Source organism: Notamacropus eugenii, chromosome 4, assembly GCF_028372415.1.
Source record: "Notamacropus eugenii isolate mMacEug1 chromosome 4, mMacEug1.pri_v2, whole genome shotgun sequence".
NCBI lineage: Eukaryota > Metazoa > Chordata > Mammalia > Diprotodontia > Macropodidae > Notamacropus > Notamacropus eugenii.
In genome coordinates this window covers 68,975,618-68,991,082 of record NC_092875.1, presented here as the reverse complement: position 1 = coordinate 68,991,082, position 15,465 = coordinate 68,975,618, and the positions used below count along the sequence as shown (strand labels likewise).

The 15,465-nt window shown below is 38.2% G+C and overlaps 1 protein-coding gene and 1 long non-coding RNA gene across 6 annotated transcripts in view; one reads left to right on the top strand and one right to left on the bottom strand.

Moving 5' to 3' along the window:
- SPMAP2 (sperm microtubule associated protein 2) overlaps positions 1-6,392 on the top strand; it is a 34,723-nt gene extending 28,331 nt beyond the window's left edge. The window contains exon 7 of the mRNA XM_072601715.1: positions 5,971-6,392. Within this exon, the coding sequence (XP_072457816.1) occupies positions 5,971-6,209 (239 nt within the window). The 3' untranslated portion in view covers positions 6,210-6,392. The remainder of the gene's footprint in view (positions 1-5,970) is intronic.
- A 2,120-nt stretch (positions 6,393-8,512) lies between these two features.
- LOC140499827 (uncharacterized) overlaps positions 8,513-15,465 on the bottom strand; it is a 32,530-nt gene continuing 25,577 nt past the window's right edge. Inside the window, exons 3-5 of one of the 5 annotated variants that reach the window (XR_011965556.1) lie at positions 12,352-13,024; positions 11,946-11,987; positions 8,513-10,940 (exon numbers count right to left, since the gene is read on the bottom strand). This is a non-coding gene — a long non-coding RNA (uncharacterized lncRNA). The other 4 variants (XR_011965555.1, XR_011965553.1, XR_011965554.1 and 1 more) reach the window with 4 other exon arrangements.

The window sequence follows — 15,465 nt, the reverse complement described above, 5'->3', positions numbered from 1 at the left end:
TTACCAAGTGCAGACAGCGATTGACTGGCTTCTTTATCTTGACTCATCCCCCTTCACCCTCTTCCCAGGGCCGTGATTATGTGCTAAACCTGGATACTTCCAAGCTGTAACTGCTGCTCCTTCCCCCTCCTTTCTTTTTCCATTTGTCCTTCCAGTTGGAGAAGGTGAATTTGCACATGGGGGGGAAAGGGTGAAACTCTCTTTTCTTAATCTGATCTGGGATGAGAGGTTGTAGTCATTATGAGATATCCTCTTCACTCAAAGGAAGGGAGTGACCAGGGTTGTAAGGAGGTGTTCCAAAACTCCTTAATGAGTTTCCAAATTTCTTAGTGATCAATGGTAAAAACCTCCAAAATCTGCTAACATTCTAACTTTTCACTTTTATGTTCACCTCTTCAAAGTTTAGAGAGGGGCACTGAATCTTTCCAACCAACATTCACCAAATTAATGCCCTTTCTTAGACTACCTGAAGCACAAATCAATGACTCTGTTTCTTTGAAAGCACTATTTAAGACTGATCCAAGGACAAAACAAACCTAGGAGTGAAACTTGGAAAACTCACATTAGATTTGGATATAATTTATTATCAGTATCAAGTTATCGAAACAAATTAGTTAGCAAATGAAAATTTAGTAGGTCTTTAGAATCACACAAAAAAGATTCTGCAAAATATTTCTTTGTAAAAAATATTTCCCTTTCCAAAAAAGCTCACAATTCATCCCAATACTAAAAGGGATAACGACTAAACTTTCATTGAGTAAATTAGCTGGAGACCTTAAACATTGGGATATATGGAAACCAAGTTGGTGCAAAATGTCTTTTAAGTATCACAAATCCCCAAAGTGCCATAATACCAAAATTCTTAATAATCACAAATTCCTAAGTATCAAAAGGTGTTTAGCTAAGAGCAGAAGTTCAGTTTTTTTTCCTAAAGCAAGAACATACCCAATTGAACTAGCCTTATCACTAGAAGTTCACCAGGACTTTAAAATTTTACTCAGTAGGAATTCTACTACACAGAAGACTATACAGGCTTGATAAGAATTTTTGACTAGATGGTTCCAAAATTCTTGGTTTAGTTAACAGTCTCATAATCTGATAGCACAATTTTAAATCTAACAACATCTGGATTATAAGAGAAATTGTTTTTCTAACAACATAGGTAATACAAAATTACACAATATAAGAAAATTCAGAAATATAACCATACCACAAGCATATATTTAAAACTTGAAACAGAACCAATTAATTACCAATCAAGTGACTATACCTTAGCTGAATGAGCAAATCAAAATTGGATTCATAATCACTAGTGCTAACATTTTAATTTCTAAGGCCCAATAATCTTAGCACTTTAAAAGGAAAGATTATTATCCATAAATTCAAGTCTTTTGCTAACCTAGGGGCAACTCTCAGGGAAGTCCTGCTAAGTCCAGCTGCAAGGATCTGGTGGCCAGAAGCCAGGAGAGAAAGGCGATCCTGCAGGCATGGGCTTGGGGACATGAAGCATTGGGGTGCAGAGGCAAGGGAGCACCCACAGTTTTTCCAACTCCCTAGTGATGCGAGAATTGAGACGACAGGACTTACTCCAGACAGGACTTTGGAAGGTGTTCCTAGGTTCATGGCCTCCAATTGCTGGATCCAGAAGCTGGGAGTGACAGGACAAGTGTAAGACAGCCTTATAACTGTCTGCTGTAATGGGATCTGAGAGGTCAGGTCCAAAAGGCACCTCCAAGCCTTCCCAAGTGCTAGAAGAATGACCCCCAATTGCAGGGAGAGAAAGGGTTAGAGAGAGAGAGAGAGAAGGCTTGCATCTAAGCAGTTTTTCCAAGTTCAGAGGCCCAGGGTGGGTATGGTGCCCCTCCTTTCCTTCTACAATAGGAAGGAATTAACATTTGCTCTGAGCAGCTCTGAGTTCAGATTAGATCTTAAGAAGTCCTTCAGTAATAATGACTGGACTTTGAAGGTGAAAGAGGAGACTGCCATGATGTTGCCTTGAATATATCACAGAGCTTGCTGGAGTCATAAAACTCCTGGTCTCCTTTATCTTGTCCTTTATTTTCCAACCCCCATAAAACCTTTATATAACACATTAGCTTACAAATATAAATTTTGGTAGGCCTTCCAAAAATCATACAAAAGATTTTATAAAACATTTCTTCATACAACAAATGTTTTCCTCTCTTAAGAGCAGTTTACAACTTATCACAACCCTCTTGAACCTAATTGACAAAAATTACAAGAAAAGATCTAAAACCAAGGCCTTTGCACATTTACAAAATTTCCTTTCACAAACATACTTTTGTAAGTGCTTGATTTATAGCAAAAGCAATTTTAGTTAAAACCTCCTTCTTAATAGCGGAAATAAACTTTTTGATATACTTAATATATCCTTAGATAGAACAGGCTTGAAAATCACACCCATATAAAAAGAATATGTATTTTTTCAAGGATTCTCATTTTCTCAATAAGAATTCTACAACAAAGAAACTCTTGCACAGAATTCATTACAGCTTTTTGACCAATTATCATTAATTTAAGAAAGCAATTCCTAATATGACAACATATAGATTTACTTAAAAATTTAAACTATTTAAGTTTACTTAAAACTTAAAACAAGCCATTACCTATTCAGGTGAATGCATTTCCACATCACCTTGTACAGTAATTCATCTCCTTACCACCAAGTGGGCACACTCTATAACTTGAAAATCATTTAATATAACTTTTTGATTACAGAAATTTGCTATAAAAGAAAAAGAGAGACAATGTAAATTCTACTCCCATAAAATCTTTAATAGCAAATAAATATTGACTTGGTATCCTTTCAGATAGAGTCATATCAAATATGATTGAGCTATTAACTATTAAATCAAGTTAACCATAAGACAAAATAGTTCGTAAGTTATTACTTTTTAATTCTCTGTACTAGATCCCATTCCAGCAAAGCAAAGAACTTAGATCTACCATTATATAGCAAGCATCAGCATTATCATTGCTTATTTATAACCCAATATAAGTTTCGAATTATCAAATTTCTATCATATCCTTTTAAAACCCCAATCTATATATAACAAAATCCAAATTTGAACATTGTGTAACCATCACAGATTAATGTTGTTTCCCACATATGGCCATCCTTGTGTCAAGCACTTAAATGCCAAATAACAATATCTTTTTCTGATTAATTCTGATAGGGAGAGCATTCTCAGATGCTTCTCTGTATTCCTTCAGGACAGATTTTAACTTGAATCATATCAAATCTGGATTTATAATCTCTAATGATAAACATGTTAGCCTTTGTTTTTTCTTAAGTCAAATGCTCTTGCTACTTAAAAGGAACATGTGGCAATTCTCAGCTCTGAATAGCCTTTTCCCTTTTAACTCTACTTCCTTAAAGAGCTGAAATTGCATTTTCCATCTCTCCTTTCCTCTCCAAGGCCCACCAGACAAGCTCTTCCAGTCTCATTCCAGCTTTTAAATCAGATGGGGTGGGAGGTAACCTCCCCCTTGTGCACATGATCTGAGCACATGGGTACTCTGCTATCCTATTCATATCCTGCCTATACACCAGGAAAAGTATATCAAGTTCTACAAAGAGTTTTGAAATTACACTTGTTCTCCTCAAGTTAGCTTAAAATATGCCAATATTCTAAGAGGAGGCTTTCGAGCCAGGCAGAGACCTCAGGGGGCTGACACAACATTGCTAGTCTCCCCAGGCAGAAGCCTTCATAGTTCCAAAAGTTTAAGTAATTGATTGCCTAACTGCTCACCCTCCTTGTCTTTATCCTTCAGAATCTGGAGATAGTCAATGTATCCCAAAGAAATCACTGAAATTCCAAAGTGAACTTGTAATTTCAAACCCACTGTCCCGTATCAGATATTTTAACTCAATTCAAACCTAAAGAACAGATTTTAGCTTTGAGATCTCATCACATCAAAACTCCACTTTTCACTGCAGATCGTCTGAGGCTCCTTTCCTCTTTGTAACTTGTCAATACAAAAGAGACTCTCATAGGTGAGGTAGGGAATGATCTGCCTCACCCCTCTCTGAGAGATAAAGATTTTCAAGATTTAAAAACTTGGTCTTAGTTTTTGAATGCAGAAAGAAAGATTTCTTTCTCTTCTCTCTCTCTTTTCTGCCCCACTCACTTTTCTAAAACTCCTGGGAGGGGGGGTGGCGGTGAGAGAAGGGGAAGATAATGGGGAAGCCTTGCTGGCTGACTGCATTTATGATCTTACACCACAAACATGAAATACTTTACAAACACACAGACAAGACATTTGACAAAGCATGTGCACATCAATTTGAATTTGAATTTCAGACCTGGTCCTAGACAATTTTAAGGATTAAACTTCTCCTTAATAAGCTCACTTTGTCCAGTTTCTGGGACAAACAAGAACCTAGAGTTCTTGTGTCTATCCCAACACCAGATGGCTTAGAAAAATGCCAGTCTCTGTTGATGCTAAGTCCCTTGTCCCCATCAACCACCATAGTCCTTTTGACCTGGGAGTGCATCCTCTCAATATCTCCAGGTGTTTTCTGCTCGAATTCCCAGGATTCTGTCCAAGTTCTCTCATTAGCTTTAGGCCAACCAGGAGACTTCTGGACAGGAATATGATCAATAAAGTTTGCCACACCCAAACTTCAATCTGTCAGTAAAAGACTGATCCAGAGTGGAAGTTCCCAGGGTGACCTGATCCTTGCTTGGTATACTGGTTCACCTGGTCTACCAGAAAATTTTGCTCCCCAGTTCCTTTGAGTTCCCTGCCTATGGTCCAATGTTGCGTGCTTGAACTGGAGTAGATTTAAGTTACAGGAACAGTAAAAAAAATTTTTTACAGGAGCATTCTTCCCCATAAATTTTATCTCACTTTGTCCAAGTCAGCGAGTGGAGCCCCACTTTGGGCTCCAAATAGTTAGAGATGCACTTGACACGCAGAAAGGTATCAAGGAAAATTTATTAAAATGGAGTTCAGAGGAGGGAAGTTCTTCTACATTCATTCCTTTGAATAAACGGGTGGTCTCCGGCATGGATACCAGAGACTACAACACTACAACTTCAGAATAATGAAATAACTATTCCAAACTTTGGATCTCCTGGGCCACCATTGCCTGGCCATGTAACTTCATGTTCTCCTCTCTGATAGGCTTTCCCTCACACAACTCATCGAGCCTGTATAGTCGTGTCTGACCTTTTACCTGATCATCCTATGTCATGACTCAGTGGAAACAGAATTTCCTTGGGAAACAGAATTTCCTTGTTTCCCATATACCAGAATGAATTCAACTCAAGTCTTCTTTCAGCCAAAGAAGAAAACGATGTTCATTGGCCAGACTCTTAAGAAATCTCACCATTGGCTAGACTTCTAAGGAATTTGAACACCTTCACGGAAATGGAATGGGCCTTATATACAGAAAGATTGTGGGAAGGATCTAGGGGCAATCTAGTCTGGAAGGAGGGGTCTAGGGAGAGTCTTGGTTTTGAGGAAGAGTCTAAGGAGGATCTTGATGGGACTGGGGGAATTAGAGGTCAGACTCCAGGAACCAAGAGAAGGGATTAAGGGTGGGAAGTATCTGATGGCTACCTGGAGATAACAGACAATGGAAGGCTAGGCTAGGTTAAGGGTAACAGAGATTGGGGAGCAGTGATAATGAAAAGCTTATGATCTCAGGCAAACACCAGATCAAGTGGGAAGATTCAAGGAGAGTTCAAGGGGGCTCCCAGAGCCTATAGCCCATGAGTATCACCACCCTGATGTCATGGTCATCCTTCAGAATGAAGGACAAATAGCAACTAGGCAAGAACCAAAGTCTCTCCCACCTCTAAACACAACGATTCTATGATGCAGTTTGGAATTCCTAGAACCTTCAGGTATCTTCCTACTTCCTTAAATCTCCTTCTTCATTGAGTCTAGCCCATAGTTCTGCCCAAACCTAACCTGATTTCATCTCGTCTGCCTCTGCAGTGCCCAAGATGCTTGCTACTAACTACACCTATGACAAGCCCTGCTCCTGGGTTATCTCAGATGAGACCAAGAATGCTGTGGCCAGTAAACGAATCCTCTATTTGGCCAAGCCCAAGGAGCGGAAAGATTGCAACGAGGGCCATGACCCCTACTGTATCTCAGTGGCTGCCATGAGGGCAGAGCCATCTCCTCGAATCTATGAGCTTGCCACCCCTAAAAGAGTAGCCAAAAAAATCTAAGAGCCTCCTGTATCTCATCATCAACCCTCTCACACTCCCAGATGATGGCTGCCCAACCTCTCCTTCCAAGTAAACAACTCCAACATGTCTTCCCTGTGCAATCTATTTTGAATGAGGAGCAGCAAATGGGGAGAAGGGTCAGAATGATAATAATACCATTAATTATAAGCACTGTAATAGTTACTATCATTTGTCCAGTGGTGTTTTTTATTTAATTGCCTTTTTTATGTTCATTCCAGGTAAAGGAGATGGGACAGAGATTTTAATCTCCACTTTACAGAGGAGAAAAATGAGTGCCAAAGAGAAATGAAAATAATTTGCTTGAAGTTTCACCAGAAAATAAGGGACACTACTAGGAGTAGAACTCAGGTCTCCTGACTTCCAACCTGGGGCCTCTTTTCATTAGCAAATCATATTGGGCAATGAGGTTGGGAAGAGAACTCAAGTTAACTGTTCCCAAGGGCGTTGGTGACTTGAATGCAGTCATTGGCATAAGAGACAAACATGTGGTTAGGCCTGAATCAATAGATGGTATACAGCAGCTGGCCTCATGCTCACAAATGGGTCCCCAGAAAGCCAACCCAGGTTCATGTCATTTCAATGGATCTTGTTCCCTCCTTCACACAGATTAGTATTAACAGTGTGGTAAAAGAAACACATTGCCAGGGAACCCATATGGAGGGATGGGTACAGAAGGCACATAGGGAGAAAACAAACACAATGGAGGAGCATGCATGAGCAGATGGCTTCCACCATTGCCCTCTAGCGGTGACATCCTGCTGCTCTCTGCTAATACACACTCATTGATGAGTTCCTGCTGCTCAGTTTCTGCATCTGCTGGGCTCTCAGGTGTGAAGAGCATACACTTATATACTATTTCAGCTACCTGGAGTCACAGACCCCAGCCAGCCATGTGCTTCTGTGATTAGGCATTTAATTCAACTTTGTGTTTAGAATTCCTTGTATCCTGCCGTTTCTCTCTTATTTGACTCTCTCAGAGGGCAATTGCCCAAACTGTACTCATCTGGTTTGGGCTAGGGGGTAAGGGGCTACTTACTCCCCTCAAGAAGGTAAGAAATAAAGATTTGTTTGTTTTGTAGCACCTATGACTTCTAGGCACTTTAAAAATATTATCTCACTTGATCTTTACAATAACCTAGGAAAGTAGGTACTTTTATGATCTGCATTTTATCACTGAAAAAACTAAGGCAGACAAAGGCTAAGTGACTAACCTGTGGTCATACAGCTAGTAAGAGTCTAAGACCTGATTTGAGCTAAGGTTTTCCTGAACTCAGGCTCACTGTTCAAACCACTGAGCCACCCAACTGCCTCAGGTTTCTAGAAGGAAGATTGAAGACTGTTTTTAGCATTTCCACTTGTGAGCCCCAATAATAATAATACCCAGCATTTATGTAACATTTTAGAAATATATCCTTTGATCCCTACACTGATGCTGGAAGGTGGGTGCTATTATTATCATGAGGAAACTGAGACAGATAGCATTTAAGCACTTTCCCAAAGTCACACAGCTAGTAACCACCTTGGGCCAGATTAGAACTCAAGTCTTCCCAACTCAACATCCATCACTCTCTCTGCTATCTCAACTCTATGCTCATTATTAGGTAGATTTAATTAGCTTTTACAAAGGGTATTTACTAATGCTACATAGAATAAACAGTTGGTTCAAGACATTCCCCAGAAGTCTTTGGTGCATTCTTCTCCTGCAAAAAAAAATCTCTGAGTGGTCTCCAACTGAAAGTATGTAGGTAGTGAGACCCATGAGTGGAGAGCACAGATAACAAAGGAGTATCATGGTACCTGCTTACTGTAACTCCCTCGTTCTTAGAGTCCTCATGAACACCCCCTTGATCTCTGATGGGCTCTGACAGTTGTTCCTTTGTAGACATTATATACAACTTTTCTTTCTGTCCTAAGGAGTCAGACCCCTTGAAGCTCTCTTTCTTCAGTGTTCGGTTAATTTGTCGTTGGAATGTCAAGACCTGAAAGAATCAACTGAAAATTTAACTTAATTGCTTTAGTAAAGTTGAAGGTTATGGAAAAAATGCACATAAATCAGCAGCATTTATATTGGCCAACCAAACTCAAAAGGAAGAGATAAAGAACTCCCATTTAAAATAACTACAGAAGATATAAATTTAGGAGTCAATCTTCTAAGACATGGAGGAGCTATGTGAATACAATGATGAAACACTACTAAAAGTAGACTTAAGTACCTGGAGAAATAGTAATTGATGATGGACAGGCCAAATTGATACATTTTTTTAAAAAAGACTGAAACAGAGGCAGCTTAATGAAAGTTTATTTCCTTTCTTCCTTCCTAATATGACCTAATTCGGTGACATACCAATCAAACTACCCAGTTTCCAAAGGATTGTATTCTAATACCAGAAAAAAGAATTATAAAATCTGCAAGACCAAAAGATTAAAAAACCTCAAGGGAAATCATGACAAAAGGTGAGAATAAAGGGGACCTAGCAGTAACAGATTTTAAACTATACTACAAAGCAGTAATCATAGAAACAATTTGGTACAGGGACTATGAAAACTGGAAAGTAGGCTGGCAGATATCTCCCATCACATAATATAATCCCTAAGTGAATAATGACTCAGATTAAAAAAGGTCACATCATAAATAAATTAGAAGAGAAAGGAAGAAAATATCTTTCACACCTATGGATAAAGGAAGAATTCATGACCAAAGGATAGAGAGGAATACAGAAGATAAAAATGGACAATTCTGATTCCATAAAATTAGGACATTTTTACACAAAAACAATGCAGTTAAAATTAGAAGGGGAAAAGTTAACTGGGAAAAAAATCCATGTGGCAAGATATTCTGATAAAGGTCCCATATCAAAGATACGTAAATAACCAATACAAATTTACAAGGACAAAACCACTACCCAACACATGAATGGTGAAAGAATATGGAAAGGCAGTTTTCAAAGGAAGAAATACAAAATATGAACTACATGGGAAAAAAGTCCCAAATCACTAATAACTAGAGAGCTAAAAATTAAATAACTGAGTTTCCACGTCACACCCATCATATTGGCAAAAATGACCCCAAAAAAGGAAAATGATCATTTTTAGAGGCTGTGGGAAATCATGCACACTAATATATCATTGGAAGAACTGTGAATTGGTCCAGCCATTCTGGAAAGCAATTTGGAACTATGCCCCCAAATCATTAAACTGTCCATACTCTTTGACTTAGCAAAACCACTATTAGGCTATGCCCCCAAATAGATCAAAGAGAGATGAAAAGGACTCATATGTATACATACACACACAGACACACACACACACACACACACAGACATATAAATATACATAAATAATTTAACACCACAAAAGTATGTACACACACATATATATATACATACATACATATATCTGTATCAGTAAGCACCCCAACATACAGTGTGGGGGAGCTATTATCACAGGTTCTTAGATCTGCTTTCATAAAAAGAAAAGCAACTTTCAAGGGGTTAACAATCACTTTAATCAAGCACATGGATCATTCCTCTAACTAAGTACATATTCAGTTAGTTCAGGGAGTCAGAACCCTGAATTTCAAAGAAAATATAGAAAAATAAAAAAATATGGCTTCTTCTGCTGAAATTCAACAGAAAATTGGACCCCAAGTGTATAACTGTAGTTACCAGAGAGGAAAGCATGACATCTGGGTTTTCGAAGCCAAGGGGTTACTTTAGTGGCTTCCACAGAGTCCTCATTTGGACAAACAAACACTATCAATCAGTAAGCCCCAAAGTAATCAACAGATATGGCGTCCTCTGCTTGACCATAATTCAACAGACAGGTACAGCTGTCTGACCAGTTACCAGAGAGGGAAGCACAACATCTGGGTTCTCAGAGCTGGGAGGCTCCTTAACTGCTTCCCAGAGTGCTCATCTGGCATTCAAACATTCTTACCAAAACTAAGGCCCAAAGTAAAACCTCAACTCAGAGTATTTATACCTTTTCAGAGCCAGAGGGCATCACAACCCTTTAAGTGCCTCAATAGAAAAAAGGTATTTGGGACCCTCCTACAAAACAATTCCCCTAATCAAGCTTCCCACCACGAGCAGGCCCATTAATAGGTGGGAAAGATCTTTAATCACATTAAAATAATTAATAATACAAATATATGCACTGTTTCTAGTTAAAGAAACTCTTGTTTCTGTACTTTACTCCTTGTAAAGGCTCTTAATTGATAAAGGCAAAATTCAATCAGAGGCACTTGATTACAGTAAAACAAAAACAGCAAAAGATCCTATTTTGATTGCCATCACAACATCATATATATGTCAGCCTTTTTATAATGACAAAAACCTGGAAACTAAGGGGTACATATCATTTGAGGAAGGACTGAAAATATTATAGCATATAAATATAATAGAATAGCATTGTGTAGTTTAAAAATGATGAAAGTTTCAGAGAAACCTGGAAAGAGTTGTACGAACTGATGCAGAAATGAGCAAAACCAGAACAATATATTTGATGAAAACATTGTAAAGACAAAGAATTTTGAAAGACTTGAGAACTGCATGATTCCATATGACTGATGATGAAGTAGAAGCCTGGAAAGGTGCTGTACTGTAGGGCACAGAGTGGCAGGCCTGGAGTCAGGATGACTTGAATTCAAATTCTACCTCCAACCCTTGTGTCCCTGGGCAAGTCATTTAACCTCTGTCTCTGTTCTCTCATCTGTAATGGAAAATAGTAGTATTTTACCTTATAAGGTTGTTGTAAGTATTACAAATGAAAAACCCAAGAGTTTCTGGGTAATTAATAATCAACTTATTAATTATGCTAGCTAATATTCAATAAGTTGATAGTGATTTCTCTTGGTAACCAAAGACCCCTAAAGAAGACACTAAATGCCTTAAGTACCTTTGTAAAAATGAATGTCCCTGACAAATGAAAATCAATCCTGACTGGTGGACATTTATTGAGGAGGTGGGATAGCAGTCTTCAGCTCCTTCTGCTGAGAACATGTACAGGAATCAGTACAGGAGAATCCATTTCCACCCAGACCACTCTGGTTGGTTTTCCTTCATGAGCTGAGTCACCCTAAACTCTAATGAAGGGGTACAAGGACAGAGGCTCATTTCTTTCAGGGTAAGAACTGACCTAACTAGGATTCTGCTTACACTCTAAACAAAAGCAAGATCTCCTAGTTAGGTAGAGTCATGCCCAAAATTGAAGAGCATGTTCCCTTAAGGGCCAAGGCAATTTCATTAATAAGTCATGTCTTTCAGAGGCTGACTGACCTTCTACAGGGACTGAGTCCTAAATAAGGAAATAAAGGAGAAAAGCCTGGATCCCAATTTAATAACTGGTTACTAATATAATAGAAAAACAATTTTTCTCATAAGGATCAAATGAGATAATATTTGTGAACTGATTAGCTCAGTACCTGGCACATGGTAAGCATTATATAAATGTTAGCTATTAATATTATTACCCACTCCTTGACAGAGAAGTGATAGACTCAAGACAATAAAACAGAAAGTGGGAATTTTATTTTGTCTGACTAGGTATGTTTATTAAGTTGTTTTTTTTAAATTCAGAGAAAAGAAGGTGATAGGTGGAGGGATAGCATAGTAGAAAAAGAAGAGAGAAGGAGAGGATGAGACAAAGGGAGAGAAAGAAAAAAAGAGGTCAAGAATTCATAGTCTACTCTCTTCTCTGCTACCATGGATCATGCACCTTGAAACAGGACCCCTCCCTTGAGTCATGGCCTCTCTGTGTCTGGAAGGCATAAAAAAAAAAAGTTAAGCTGTAAAATCTCAATGGGAAAGCAATAAAAGTATATTTCAAATTTTTAAAATTTAATGAGTTGTTCTTAAAAGTAACAAGAATATGGTGTTAAAGTCAACTTCAAGCTCAAAACAGAGAAGGAAAATTGAAATAACACATAGAGAAAAAACTAAAACAATATATAAAAAAATAAAATTTTCATAGTGAGGACAACTACAATGCTTGTAACAGTACTTCTGGAAAATTTTGCTTAAAATAAATAGGAACAAAGAATAATAATAACATCTGAACTCCTGGTGCAGAAGAAAAAATAAAATTCAAAAACAATTCTATTCCTAGATGAGCTCATACTTACAGTAATGGTGACATGGTGTGGTATGGCTGATTTACCACTTCTATTTGTCCCCTACTTACAGCTGATTCTTTGCCTAGGTGTGTTGTTGTTGTTCAGTTGTTTCAGGTGTGTCCAACCCTTCATAACCCCATTTTTTGGCAAAGACACTGGAATGGTTTGTCACTTCCTTCTCCAGCTCATTTTACAGATGAAGAAACTGAGACAAACAGGGTTAAATGACACATCCAGGATTGAGTTCCTCATCAAGCTTGATTCTTGAAGTGACTTCTTCTTGAATTGTTCCACTATCTCTGAAAGGTCATCTAAAGGATGATCAGTCTTGTCTTGGCCAATGATATCACTCTTTTTCTAACTCAATCAAGGGACTTGTTTGAACTTCATAAAGCTATCACCATTGTGCATGAGGACCATCTCCAGTCATCTTGACTTATGTCTTGCCACTGAACTCCAATGACTCTGGAAGAGAGAATGAGGCTGGTGACTTTGTCCAGCTCTGCCTCAATTAAATCCAATTCATTTGTAAGTCAAGTCACCATCTTCCTGATGTCATTGGTCCTCTCCTCTTCAAAACAAAGGATGAACAACAAACAACTGGGAATGGCTGCAGTTTTTAAAGTTAGTTTAACATGTTGCTTTCTGTGATTCCATCGTGGGTTTTCAGGGAACACCTTCCCTATAGAAATAAAAGACTATATACTTACCTTCACTGAATTTGGTCTTACAAGATTCATTCCATAATTCTAATTTGTCTCTATCTTTTCAGGTCCTGGCTCTGTCATTCAGTAATAGGTATCCATCTTAGCTTTGTATCATTTGGAGATTTTATAAGTATGTCATTTGTACCTTTAGCCAAGTTACAGGTAAAAAGTGCTAAACGGCCTAGGAAAAAACACAGATCTTTGGGGCACTCTCCTAGTGACCACTTTCCAAGTTGACAAGGTACTATTAACAACTCTTCTGATTTGGGTCATTCAACCAGTTCAAAATTCACCTAATTATGTTATTATTTATCACATAGCTCTCCATATAATATAATTAATATACTATAATGTAATATAATATAATAAATGTAATTTATCACTTCTATATAATATCAATTCAATAAAACATTTATTAGGTGCATACTATATGCCAGACACTGTGCAAAGTGCTGAGGATACAAATTTGCAGGGAAAAAAAGACAGTTCCTGCCTTTCAAGTAGCTTAGCATCTAATGGGAAAGATAACATTTGGATCACCAGAACATAATGCTCTTGTAGTCAAAACTTAAAAGAGTTACCTGGAAAGTTCTGAGATTTCTCTAAAGGAAGGCTTTGAGAGGAGTTAACTGCCTCAGTAATAAACTACCTGTCATCCCTCTAATCAGAGGGGAGAGTCAACTGACTATATTAAGAATAATTAATAATGATATCGAGGGGTGGAGCCAAGATGATAGAGTAACAGCACAGACTTTCTACAGCTCTCCTACCAAGCCCAGTCAAATAACTGTAAAAAATGATTCTAAACAAATTCTGGAGCTGCAGAACCCACAGAATGACAGAATGAAGCAAATCTCCAGCCCAAGACAGCCTGGAAGGTGGCAGGGAAATGTTTATTGCATCATGCTGGGAGCAGAGTGCAGTCCAGTGTGGGTTATGAGTGCACAGACGGGACTTGAGCAGGCCTTGGGGGAACTGAATATCTCGCACCTGAGGCAGTTTCCAGACTTCATGAACCCAAATGCTGAGGATAAATCGGAAGGTCAGTAGAAAAAGCCTGTGGGACCAGTGCATGAAAGTGAATGTTCAGTTCCCAGCCCTAGGGTGACAAAAGGAGGAGGGGGCAGAGGAACCCGAGGAAGCCACAGTAGCCACAGGGGTGGCTGTAGCCACTGTTTCTGGAGCTCTAGGCCCACAGATTGTGGGATAATCCAGTAACTGACAGTACACTCCCCACACCCACTGGAAGCAGAGAACTACCTTGACAAAGAGCTCAAAATTCAAGTAAATGGCTGGGGAAATGAGCAAAAACCAAAAAAAGAATCAGACTATAGAATCTTACTTTTTTGACAAGGAAGACCAAAGCATGCAAACAGAAGAAAACAAAATCAAAGCTCCTCCATCCAAAACCTCCAAGAAAAATATGAATTGGTCTCAGGCCATGGAAGAGCTCAAAAAGAATTTTGAAAATCAAGTAAGGGAAGCAGAGTAAATATTGGGAAGAGAAATGAGAGTGATGCAAGAAAATCATGAAGAATAAGTCAACTGCTTACTAAAGGAGACCCCAAAAAATACTGAAGAAAACATCACTTTAAAAAATAGCCTAATCCAAATGGCAAAAGAGATCCAAAAAGCCAATGAGAAGAAGAATGCCTTAAAAAGCAAAACTGGCCAGATGGAAAAGGAGATCCAAAAGCTCACTGAAGAAAATAATTCCTTAAAGATTAGAATGGAGCAGATGGAAGCTAATGACTTTATGAAAAAGCAAGAAATTATAAAACAAAACTAAAGGCATAAAAAAATAGCAGCCAATGTGAAATATCTCATTGGAAAAACACCTGACCTGGAAAACAGATCCAGGAGAGATAATTTAAAAGTTATGATACTACCTGAAAACCATGATCAAAAAAAAGAATTTAGACATCATCTTTCATGAAATTATCAAGGAAAATTGCCTTGATAGTCTAGAGCTAGAGGGTAAAATAAATATTGAAAGAATCCACCAATCACCTCCTGAAAGACATCTCAAAAGAAAAACTCCTAGGAATATTGTAGCCAAATTCCAGAATTCCCAGGTCAAGGAGAAAATATGTCAAGCAGCCAGAAAGAAACAATTCAAGTATTGTGGAAATACAATCAGGATAACACAATATCTAGCAGCTTCTACATTAAGGGATCTAAGGGCTTGGAATGATATTCCAGAAGTCAACAGAGCTAGGATTAAAACCAAGAATCACCTACCCATCAAAACTGAGTATAATACTTCAGGGGAAAAAATGGTCATTAAATGAAATAGAGGACTTTCAAACATTCTTGATGAAAAGACCAGAGCTGAATAGAAAATTTGACTTTCAAGCACAAGAATCAAGAGAAGCATGAAAAGGTAAACAGCAAAGAGAAATCATAAGGGACTTAC